This window comes from Kogia breviceps, chromosome 14 (assembly GCF_026419965.1).
Source record: "Kogia breviceps isolate mKogBre1 chromosome 14, mKogBre1 haplotype 1, whole genome shotgun sequence".
In the NCBI taxonomy this organism is placed as follows: Eukaryota; Metazoa; Chordata; class Mammalia; order Artiodactyla; family Physeteridae; genus Kogia; species Kogia breviceps.
The window spans coordinates 11352082-11364591 of record NC_081323.1 but is presented as its reverse complement, the minus strand read 5'-3'; the positions used below and the strand labels follow the sequence as shown (position 1 = coordinate 11364591).

Genomic DNA, 12510 nt, shown 5'->3' with positions numbered 1-12510 from the left:
TTTATGGATGTAGAGTTGATGTACAATGTTATATTAGTTTCAGGAAACATCATTTTTAAAAACACCTTAAATTGATTTTTAAAGTAATCCCCAATCATTGGAAAAGTAGTATGTATGGCCTACTCTAAATAGAAGGCAACTGAAAACCTAAGATTCTGCCAGAGGTTCTCAGCCCGACTCCTGCTTTCTCTTTGTTAAAGACAAACTCGGCATTACACTGACCAGGATCCTCCTTAGGGCATTTAAACGGATCAAAAAAATTTTTAACGGGATTAATTTTTTTCACAACGCCCTTCAATGTTACTTAATTCCTGTCAGTCACCACGAACAATCACTTCTCCTGGAGTCTGCGGTCTCACTCCTAGGAAACATGGCTGAGCTCTGAACACCTTGGTTTCCCCATTGGTAAGAGGGGGATCAGAACAGGATTTATGTTATCTCCTAGGAGGATTGAGACAATTATATGAGATCACGAATGTAAAGTCTCAGCGTATAAAATGCCTGGCTCACATTATAAGCACTCAAATGCTGGCTGTTATTATTTGTCAGTTGCATGGAGGAAAAAAATGTGAGTCTTGTCACTAAAGAACTAAACATGGCTTGAGCAAAAAAAACAAACAAAAAAACACCAAAAAACCCAAGCAACCGGACTTCCCTGGTGGCGCAGTGGTTAAGAATCCACCTGCCTGGTTAAGAATGCAGGGGACACGGGTTCAAGCCTCGGTCTGGAAAGATCCCACATGCCACGGAGCAGCTAGGCCCGTGTGCCACAACTACTGAGCCTGCACTCTAGAGCCCGTGTTCCGCCACAAAAAAAGCCACCGCAACAAGAAGCGTACGCACTGCAACAAAGAGTAGCCCTCACTCACCGCAACTAAAGAAAGCGCACGCACAGCAACGAAGACCCAATACAGCAATCAATCAATCAATAAAATTTTCTTGAAGTTAAATTAAAAAAAAAAAAAAAAAAACCCAAGCAACCCAAACTTCAAAGCAGCGGGGAGGAGGGACATAAAACCCCAAACACTTCATTTAACAATGGAAGACACTTTATTTAATTTATTTTTTTAAATCATCTCTCAACATTTCAACTCTTGGTAGAAATCAAATGCAAAACATCTGCTTTTTTAAATTAGCGTGTATTTATCTCGGTCACAGCAACCTCACACAATAAGATACACGACGAGGAGGAGCGTGGTTCATAGCGTTTCCTATTCCAGTCCGCGAACACAGTATTTCCGTGATGATACACACGTTGGCCTTTCTCTTCCAGGACAAGTTAGTTATTCCTACTTTTGTCTGCTGTGTAAGTTACGTGGCATCACGGTTGGTTAAAAGAGTTACTGTAGTGCTAGAGCAGTCTGGAAATGGAAAACTAGAAAACTCAGGACTGGGACAGGCACGGACACTTCTGAAACGTGAAAAGGAAGAACATCAGAGATGAATGCCCCAGAATGGGTGGGTCTTAGTAATAAAGTTGGTTGAAATTCAGCTTTATATACACACTGAATCTACACGTGATCTACTAGATATATAGAAAAAGAGCCATAGAAGATTTTGAAAACCTTAAAATCACGCAACTGAGTTGGAAGAACATCAGCTAATTCACAGTGGCCTCAAGATTCAGCCAGATTTAAATCTGCTCAAGAGCTGAATACCTCCTTCTCTCAGAAAACCCACTGCATGTAAATTCCTACAACATTCTGTACATCACAAACACTTATGGCTAAAATATACTGTTAGTTCACAAGGAAGCAGTTTTATTTTCAAATTCTTGCCCCACTCCTGCTCTGCACCCCAAGAGGAAATCCAGGGTCAGCAATTCACATGAGGAGTTTAAGAGGCCTTCAGGTTTAGAAGCGCTGAGGCTCAGCTAAGAATCTCAGGACACATCTGTCGGATGGGCGCACGCCGGCTCCTGCCCACTTTTAGTGCAAAAGGTCACAAATGTTGCAGAGGAATCCTGGAAACGGGTGAAGAGAAGAGGACTGAGATAGAGGGGTGGTGTGAATCCCAAACGATTTTCCTTCTGAATTGAGACTCAAGAGGTTTGGAGTGCAAGGTTCACGCTCAGCAAGCGGCAAAGACCAGGCTGGAGATCCACAGGGTGAGGCTCCTGAATTGTCACTAGGTTTGTCACAGTCTGCAGGCGCACAGACCTCCCGGCCCGGACTAACCCCCTAAGTGCACACTGGAGGTAGGTGTTAGAAATTTATTGTAGGGAAGACAGTGGCTCTCCACCAACTCAGGGGACATCGTCTCTGTTCCTCCTCTGCCCCTACAATCTCCACTCTACCCTCGGGCTGTGGCGAGTGGAGGATACAAGATGGAAGGGCATGAGCCCCTCCCCTGGAAGACTAAAGAACCCGGGGCATTTTTATAAATAGCTACATCGTTAATGTTTTAACCACTTTGAAACACACAGCAAGTTGAATATTTATTTAAAAATAAATCTCAAAAATATCTATTTACAGTAGAGTAAGAGAGGCATGTGCAAACAACAGAAAGGGGGGAAAAGTCAGTCCCAGTGTGGAAGGTCCACCCTTCGGAGCGCTAGAGCCAACTTCCCAAACCCCAAGGCTGAACTGAGCCGTGGAGGCAACAGGATGACATTAAGCGAATGCTGGACTTGGGTCACCTTCGATACGTGGAGAGGCAGGGAAGTTGGGTGGGGGGCTGCCGCCGGGGATCCTCGTGTTTGGGAAACGGTGGTGGAGGGATGAGCCAGTGGATGAGGCCCGGTGTGGCAGGAGGGCTCATTTCACAAGCCAACAGGCCTCTAGCTCACCACTCCAGGTGGGCGTTCGGAGGGGACCTGGAGGGCCCTTCCCAGTCCAAGCTGGCTTTGCCGTGGGAGCGGTCGGCATGGCAAGAGTCCCAGAGATAGGAATCCTCTTTGAGAGACAAAAACAAAAGAGCGGAACAGAGTGATTAGCAAAAGTGAATCTGAACGCAAGTGCCACGGTCTCTCTCGCCAGGTGGCAAAGCAGCCAACAGCTGACATATCTGAGTCGATATGGGAACTCCCTCGTGGGGCAGCCGGCCGCAGGATCCGCCCCCCAACAACCACGTGGGCAAGTGCAGGCCTCTGCTTCTGAAATCAACGCGTTAACATTTCTTCCCCATGAAACCAGAAAGGTCAGTGGTGTAGCCCTTGTAGCAGGGAGGTGCAAGGTCGAGTCTATCTGTACACGAGATGGGAGAACTGGGTGGACTTGTAGTTCAGCTGGTTGTTGGGGATGAACTTGTGCAGCTCGCTCTTTTTGCAGCAGGGGTCGTAATGGTAGCTGCTGAGGCAGGCGTCGCAGGAGGCTTTCGAACACTGGGTGCAGGTGTTGGCGGCCCCCGGGCGGTCACAGAAGCCACAGCGGGAGGCGGCTGCAGGGGCGGGCTTGGATTTCGAGTGGAGGTGCGGCGGCCGGTCGAGGCCCTGCGTCTGGCCTGCATACTTCTCCCGCAGAGACGACCCGTGGGCCAGGCTGTCGTGGGCAGAGGCCTTGCCAGGGAAGCTGCCGGGCTTGGAGGCCGGGGAGCAGGCGAGCAGGCTGTCGCAGCGCTGGCAGAGGGAGGAGCTGCAGGACAGACCGCAGTTTTGGCACTTGGAGAGGGCGGACTCTTTGGCGGGGGGCGAGCGCTTGTGGTAGGTGGGGTGGGCGTCATTTCTGACCAGCCAGACATCGGGCCGCAGGGCATCCTGCCTCCGGTATGTGGCCCTGGGCTCCGAGTCTGTGTACAGATCCACATCCTCCTGAGCGGAGAAGTACGTGCCACGCAGCAAGCCAAGGCCATTGCTGGGGGAGGGGGACGGCAGGTCATCTGGGCTGCCGTGGGGGGAGCTAGACATGGTCAGGAGTGAGGGGGACGGGCGGATGATCTCGTCCTTGAGGTCGTCCCCCAAGTCTGCTGTCACAGGCTCCTTCCGCAGGCTCAACGAGGCCTTCAGGGGCGGCTTCCGGCTCTCCCAGTAACTGTCATAGGTGTCCACCGACCTTGAGGGCTTGGTCACACGGGGCTTGTAGTAGTCCTTGGCCGCCCGCTCGCTGGCCGACTTCTGCAGCACCACGCGGGCCATGGAAGTCGTCAGGTGTTCCCGGCCCTCGGCCCGCCGCCGCAGGGCATCTGAGCAGCCGCGCACGTCCTCAGCGCTGCTCTTGCGCTCGCTCACCACGTCCAGCTCAGAGTAGCCTTTGTCCTTGACTTGGGAGTGGATTTCCAGCATCTGTTCACACTCCACCTTGGCCAGAAAGAGTTCAAAGGAGACCATCTTCACCTGGAGGGTCTCTACCAGCTCTTTGAGCTTGTACGCAGTCCCCAACTCGGGCACGTAGCCCATGTAATTCAGGATGGCTCGGATGTCCTCTTCCAGTAATGTGGACTTGACGTAATAAACAAAGGGGCCCGTGTAGGTCTAGGGGAAGGAAGGGGGGTAGAAAAAGAGAGGCGGGTTTTTCTCTCTGAGGCACGCAACGCACGGAGCCTGCGTCAGAGCGTATCCCATCAAGCCTGAACCGGAACACGCAGGGAGAGGAATGGGAGTGGTCGCCACGGCAGCGTCTCACCGCCGAAGCCAGAGGCTAATGCTTCCCAACCGCTCAGCGCACGGCTCTGAGGGAAGTGACACAGCGCTCCTTTCTTCAGTGTAGGGAACAAAGCCACTAGCTTTCTACAGGGGGTGCAGTGGCTCTGCTCCTTGAGGAAGAGCAGGGCAAACATGGGTGAAGAAAGGGGATCGGATTTGAGGCACAACACCCACGAGCAATGAGAATATTCCTTTCTGGCATTTCTACAAAGGTGTGAAGCATACGTTAGGCTTAGCCTGACTTGGTGGAAAGTCTCCTGAGCCGGCACTGCCTTTGGAATGATTCAGAGATCTCCGTCTCGAATTCATCCTCCTCCCTCTCTGTTGTCCTCAGCTTGCACGGACACCTGCAGCAGCCTCCTAACGGCCTCCCCGGCCGACTCCCGCCCCTCTACAATCTATCTCCCGTACAGCAACCAGGAGGATTCTGTTCCCATGTACACCTGACCCCGGCACTGCCTGCTTCCCAGCCCCCTTAGGATAAATTCCAGCCCTCTGCCCTGGGCTCCAAGGCCCTGCACAACCGGGTACTGCCCACCTTTCCAACCTCAGTTTCAGATGTGAGCTGCCAGGGGTGGGGAGCCAGTTAAGAGATGACACCAGGCAGAGGGGCCAGGTGGGGAGCCATAGGGGCAGTTCTGGTTGTCACCTCAAAGGCAGCGGGGAACCGGGGGGGCCCGCGAGCAGAGGAAGGATGTGATTAGATGAGCACAAACCCTCTCAAGATGGACCGGAAGGGGCGAGAAGAGAGAAGGGTGACCAGTGTGGAGAGCCAGTCCCTAGACCTTACCTTGATGCTTCTGAATTCCTTCTTCCACGGGTAGAGGAAAAGGTTGACACCCACCGTTTCGAGCACACTGAAGGCACAGTGCAGAGCCCGCAGACTGGAGGAGCTCAGCGAGCGCAGGGAGCTCTCCACCACCTCATAGAACTGGATCAGCCGGAATCGATAAAAGGGATCCACCTTGTGCAGGCTGAGCAGGGTCGAGGCTGCCACCCGCAGGGACTCATCACTGCCAGGCCGCTGCTTGCTGGGGGTGGTGTCCACTTTGCCTTCATGGAACTGCACGTACTTCCGAAATAAGTCATCCTTATATTTTGCATCCATTGAACTGGGCTTCCCCATCCGATCCGATCCAGGGACGGGGGCTACCTTATTTCCTCCATGGCTTCTGAGTTAGAGGCAGGGACATTGCTAAAAGCATTGGCGTGTCGCCTGCCTGGACGAGCAGAGTGCTCTGGAAGAGGAAGAATAAGCAGCATATCATTCCTTGAAATGGTTCACGTCCCAGCTTGTAGCTGCTGAGGCCAAACAAAGAACAGAGCTGTCCTGAGCTCACTCAACACATTTAGTGAATCGGTGCACCGTGCTGTAGTGGAAACAAGACAGGTGAGTCCTTGACTTTGCTGAGCTCACAAATGAAAAATATGATTGGGGCACCTGACCTGGCTCCATGGGGATGGGGGATGGTTAAAAAGCCCCTGAGAAAGTGACGGTTAGAGCCAAAGGATGAGGCGTCGCAGGGAGGAAGGCCCTGAGCTAACGCTATCAGCACTTACTACATGCCCGGTGCTTACGTGGACTAACTCATTCCGTCTTCTTAAACAACTCTAGGAGATAGGCACCATTGTTATCCCTATTTTACAACTGTGAAAAGCGAGAAACGGAGACATCAAGAAACTTGCCCAAAGTCCCAGGACTATTAAGAAGCAGAGCTGAGATCAGAGCCCAGGCAGGCTGGCTCCCGAGTCCACCCCCTCGACCACCGCACCCCGCTTTCCTGAGGCGGGAAGGAGCCTGGCGTGGGAACACCAAGAAGGCTAGCGTGGCTGAAGCAGAGACAGGAGGGGAGTCACAGGAGACGACGTTGCCGGCCTAGGCAGGACCCTGATCCCCAAGGTCTCAAAGAGTCGCACGTTTTATTCAGAGCCAAGTGAAGCCCCTGAAGAGTTCAAAGCAAGCGGGAGAGGGACATGATCATATCTGCAATTTTTTACAAAAGACCACTTTGGCTGCTGAGTCCTGGAGAGCGCTTTTATCCGTCTTTGGTTTTTTTGTTTGTCTGTTTCTTTGGGCCGCGCCACATGTGGGATCTTAATTCCCAGACCAGGGATCGAACCCATGCCCCCTGCAGTGGAAGCGTGGAATCCTAACCAGGGACCGCCAGGGAATTCCATATCCGACTTTGTTTTTTTACAGTCAGCTGTTGGGAGAGGAAAGGACATTCTGAGCTGGGACACACGGGATTCATACACTCTTGCTGTCTCCTTGGCCACTTGTTAGTAGAACATGTACAGATCCATCAGTATTCTTGGCGTTATGACGCTGGGAGCAAATCTGGATTCATGGAGGGACCTGCCAGGCCAGGGGAGGCAACACAGCATCGGGGTTACAAACAGACTGCAAAGCTGTACTGCCTGGGTGTGAATCCTGGATCTGCTTATCTAAGTTACTTGGGCAAACTACTCAACCTGGGCCTCAGTTTTCTCATCTGAAAAAGGGGGTTAATAATAGCACTTATAGTCCAGAGTTGGTGGAAGGATTATATGCAATCAGTATAGAAAGCTCTTCAGAATGCCAGCTTAAAGTAAGCCCTTGATACACACAAGCAGACATTTCTGGTGTCTGAAGGTGATAGACCCTCCAAGCATCCTCAAGGAGGTAAGATCAGAGTGATGCAAATATGTCTGACTTGGGGGTGGACATGCATTTTCACACTCGCCCGTCCTACCTTTCCTGACCACAAGCTCATGGGTGCAGGGATTGCGACCAAATGACTCAGTGAGGGTCACAGTGCCAGAGCAGGTTACGTGCTTCATAAACACCTGCTGCCTGAGTGAAGGGTGGGGTCCTGCTGGCTGTGGGAAATGATGAGGGACCAAAAAGAAGCCACAGTGGGATGGGACGTACCTGTGGAGTCCTTTAGCAGATCTGAGGTCAGCTCAGAAGTTCTAAGGGCCTATGAGCCTGGCAACTATCAGGAAGTCAATAAAATCACCCATGTCTCAATGAGCCACTTCTGGCTTCTCCACAGTTTTGAGGAGACACCCAGGGGTCTTAACTGTGGGGTGAGGGGTAACACACGCAAGAGAATTAGGGACACAGAGAGGTCACCTTCTCCCACCCACTGCCCTGCCAAGGAAGCCCAAGCCTTCAGGAACAAATAGAACAAACAGGCCTGAGGAGCACAAAAGGCAAACAAATCCATTTGGGACCAAATTCTACCTCCTGACCAACGTCTCTGTGGTCCTCAGAGCAGTCTTTCCCTTCCCTCTTAAGGTCCACCCACAAGGACCCTTCCATCTGCTCCTCAAACACATCAAGCCCATTTCTACCGCAAGACCTCTTTTTTTTTTAAAAGGCCAGGTAACCTTTTTTTAAAAATTCATTTATTTATTTTTGGCTGCATTGGATCTTCGTTGCTGCGCGCGAGCTTCCTCTAGTTGCAGCGAGCTGGAGCTACTCTTCGTTGCGGTGCGCAGGTTTCTCATCGTGGTGGCTTCTCTTGTTGCGGAGCACGGGTTCTAGGTGCGCAGGCTTCAGCAGTTGTGGCTCGCGGGCTCTAGAGCGCAGGCTCAGTAGTTGTGGCGCACGGGCTTAGTCGCTCCGCGGCACGTGGGATCTTCCCGGACCAGGGCTCGAACCCGTGTCCCCTGCATTGGCAGGTGTATTCTCAACCACTGCACCACCAGGGAAGCCCCTACCTCAGGACCTCTGCACATGTTGTTCCTTCTGCATGTTCTTCCTTTGATCCCTCCCGTCGCTGGCTCACTCTCATCATTCAGGTCTCAGCTCAAATGTCATCCTTCCGAGGCTCTCCCTGACAACCTCAGCTCAGCAAATCCCACTTGCCCTGGCCCTCGTTATTGCGTTACCCTGGGGTAATCACCATTTGAAATTATCAACTTTATTCATTTACTAGCTTCCTCTCTCTGTCTCCCGCCAATACCCAGGGAGCTCCACAAAGGCAAGGACAGTGTCTGTCTTGTTCACCACGATGCCTAACACAGCTCCTGGCACATAGTAGGTGTTTTGATAAAACAGGCGAAATGATGCTTTAGTTTCTCATTTAGCTCTCCCCAGAATTCTGGGAGACCAGCGGGAATGAGAAGAAACCGAGGCTCTGTGACATGACGTGCTGTCTATAGCTCAGTGTTAGGAAAAGGTGGATCCCAGATTCCACTGGCCTTATGACTTGAAACCTGTGTACCTCCCACCACCCCATGATTCCTGAGCTCAACAAGTATGCAGCACCTACCCTATGCCGGGCCCTAGGCTGGATGCAGTGGGGGAAATGTGGGGTGGGTAGGGGACAGTAGGGAACAGAAGTTCAGAAGATATAGCTCTGCCCTGAATTCTACTTGAAAGGGCTTACTGCCCAGTATCAAAGTATGTATGTTCTCTTAAAAAATAAAACTGTATTACAACCTGAGAGAAGACATCACTGTCCTTGCTAAAAAAAAAAAAAAAAACCCATATACATATACCATTTTTTATTTATCCAAAAGAAGCTTTCATCCAGCCTCTGGGCCCAGGGACTGTTTTATAGTACACCTGAGAACAATGTAAACAGAGGGACATCAAGTCTCCTAAACACTGTTGTGATTTTTCTCCAAGGAAGTCAGCCTTTAGCCAATAGAGACTGATTTTTTTTTTTAAACAAAGTCAGCCGCCCTCAAGCTGCTGCTTGAGGCGTCTGCTGCTCAGTAATCACACCACAGACCACACCCTTGTTTATGGCTGGCAGATAAACAAGAAAAGGGATCCAAATAGCCCAGTTGGTATTCAAAGTCCCAAAGTCAAGGATAGGAAACCCATCTAAGAAAAATCTTGAACCAACCTAGGTAGGTGAGGAAACAGGTGAAAGAAAATGAATGCTAAAAGATAATTAAGGCAAGGAGAGAAGGAAACTAACAATTATTGAAGTCCTACTATGTGCTAAGCATTGGGCTTTCCACTTTAACTGCATCACCCAGTTTAATCCTCACAATTCTACGAGGAAACAAACCAAGGCTCAGCCATTTAACAATCTGCCCAACACAGCTTGAATGGGTCAGAGCTGGAATCTGAACTTGGGTTGACCGGCCCTGCAGCCCGTGCTTTTTCTCATTTATCTCACTCATTTATTGTAACCATTAGAACCATTCACCAAGGGATTCGTACATAAGGGCCCTTTGCTAAGTGCTCCGTGAAAATCAAGGAAATCCACACGACAACCCCAGGGTTAAAAAAGAAAAAAACTGAGGCTCAGAGGGGCCAAGTCACTTGCCCTAAGTCACAAGGCTAGGAAGAAGTGGCTCTGAGATCTGAATCTAGGTCTGAGGCCAAAACCCTGACTCAAGCTCTGAGCTGTGCTGCTTTTAGGCAAAGCTGTCCTGCTGCTGGACAGCTCTTCTTGAAAGGGCTCAACTAAGTCAGAACGCCCTATGGCAGGGCCAGGAGAGTTAAGTTCTAAAAATTCCTGTAGTAGCAAAATTCACATCTTCTCACACAGAATGGGGCTGGAAGAGCCACAAATCTATTTATGACGTAAGCTCAAGGGCCAAGAGGAGAGGCTGACCAGAGCCGGGCCAGTGGTAGAGCAGCTGACATCATCCCTCCCGAATTCATTCCTGAGAATACAGGCTGCATTGTAGCTGGTGTCTCTTCTAAGCATAGAGCCAGCAATTTATTCCTAGCACTCTGCAAAAACAACAAAAAACAAGCTCTCTGCAAAAACAGCGTGGTTACAGGAGACCAAGACAGCCCGGTGACAGAAGCCGTTAATTTCTCCAAGCAACCCAAGGATTGGAACGCCAAGACGTGCCAGTGTGGCAGAAAGAAAGAAAAAAAAAAAAATGGCACTGTGAACATTCCTAGCAGAATCAGACGGGTGCCCAGAGCCAACAGGCCTGGTCAGCACTTCCTGCACCCACAATCTGCGCCCCCTTTGAAAAGCAAAGCAATGAAGAGAGATATATTGAAGTCAGGGAGATGGTGGCTTTTTAATTATTATTTTTTAAACATCTCAAAGGAAAGCTATATCTGTTTAAAACCTCAGTAAACGGAATTGAAATGATTCTGGATAGCAAAGCATGAGCTTGGCTTTACCTCAGCTGGCCCATTCAAGCAGAAACATTCCCCAAGCAGCATTTGAAGGCGCCCCCTCCCTGCACAGACAGAAGCTATTTTGGGCCCGGCATCGGCCCAGTGCACAGGTTTATGTATCCCTGGTCTAGCTTCAAGCAGCTCAGTGTTCCCCTGGCCTCCAAACAGAAGCAAGGGGAGCGCAGATCAACCCCCTCCACCTCCGCACCCCACTCCTCTGCATTCATCCCCAGCCCGAGGCCCCTGAGACACATCCTAGGCAACCTTCCACTGGCTGTGAAGCGCCAGAGGGTCCCCACACCCCAACCCCGTTCCAGAGAAATTCAGGGAGAGGATTTCCAAACCTCTGAAAATAACCTCAGCGATGCTGAAATTGGGCTTCCCCAGTGGCAGCTGCGACTGGCAGAGGGGCTCAGTCTGAAGCAAGGAGGTTCCCCTCCCCGCAGGGGACAGAAGCTGGCGACTGCTATCCCCAGCCTGATAATTCCAACAGCCTCTAAGTGCGACATCAGTTGTTAAAAACACCCTAGTCCCAAACTAGGGCCCTCCCCCCACGGGTCTGTGAATGAATTAACAGCAGCTCTCATTTATTGGACGTCTGCTGTATGCCAGAGACTGTGCTTTGCACGCATCTCACTTCATCCCCACCACGGCCCTAGTAGGCAGGTTCACTCCCCATTTAACTAATCAGGCAACTGAGGCTCAGAGACGAAGTGACTTGCCCAAGGTCACACAGTGAGTACAAACCCCAGTATGCCACCAGAGCGTGAGCTGGGGACCACTGCGCGGTAACTGTGGAATCGGGGTGTCCTCCTGCCGTGTTAGTCGTTGTAGAGGGGGTGTTCCTCCTGAGCTGCCCTGAGCCACTCTGGGAGAGTGGGGATCCCGGAGCGCCGAAAAGACGGGCCCGCCCGTCGCCCCCGCAGGCCGGGAAGGGACCCCGCTCCCGGGCCGGCAGAACCCCGCCGAACCCGGGGCCCCCCCTCCGCCGGGGAAAGCCCCAGAGGCCTTTTCCGCCCGCGGCCGCCCCGCACTCACCCGAGCACTGCCGCCGAGGACGCCCCGGCCGAGGGGAGCAAGAAGGAGCCGCGGCCGCCGCCGCTGGGCTCTCGCAGCTCCGGCCGGCTGCAGAGATCAGAGACCAGTAGCCCGGGGCCGCGGCGACCCGGAAACACTCAGCCAGGAAGTGACGTCTCTCGAGGCGGGTCCAAAGGGAGGCCGGGCCGCAGCTACGCTCTAGGCTGGGGTGAGGCCGTTGCTCGCCGGCGGCGGAGGAAGAAGCGGGAGGCAGAAGAGTGAGCAGAGAGGCCGCGGAGTCCCGCTTTGGGGCCTAAAGGCCCACTGCCCCTGCTGGGGCTGGGACCCGGAAATAAACGGGCCGGACGTGACGCACGCCCTCGGTCACAGGGTGGCGGCTGGCTGGGTTGTCATGGGAACCGGTCTGTAGTCTGGAGATGGTAGCTCGGAGCTACGACCTCAGACTGAGCGACCCGCGGCCTCCTCCTCCACTTGTCGAGATGATCTGCGAGCTGAGCTCCCGACCGTGCCTGACCAGAAGCTGACAATTGGATCCCTCACCACCATTTTACAGGTTGAAATACCAGAGGCTTAAAAAGAGCAAGTGAGGTGCCCAGTATCACGTGAGCCTGAATCCAGACTTGAGAGGACTGTTGATGTTACAGGCTATGTTTAGTGAGGGTTCCAGCTTTGCCTTTGCCACTTAACAGCTGCATGACCTTAGGCTAGTTACTTAACTTCCCTGAGCCTCAGCTTTTTCACCCGTAAAATGCAATAATAATATACCGCCTCCTGAGAGTCATGTGAGAATGAAGTGAGTATGGAA

At 51.9% G+C, this 12510-nt stretch overlaps 1 protein-coding gene across 1 annotated transcript; it reads right to left on the bottom strand.

Moving 5' to 3' along the window:
• Positions 1-1031: 1031 nt before the first annotated feature.
• SPATA2 (spermatogenesis associated 2) lies at positions 1032-12047 on the bottom strand. Its single transcript, XM_059036071.2, has 3 exons — positions 11706-12047; positions 5370-5817; positions 1032-4408 (listed from the first exon to the last, which is right to left on the bottom strand). The coding sequence occupies exons 2-3, from the start codon at positions 5703-5705 to the stop codon at positions 3182-3184; spliced, it is 1563 nt and encodes a 520-aa protein (XP_058892054.1). The 5' UTR covers positions 5706-5817; positions 11706-12047; the 3' UTR covers positions 1032-3181.
• Positions 12048-12510: the final 463 nt, after the last annotated feature.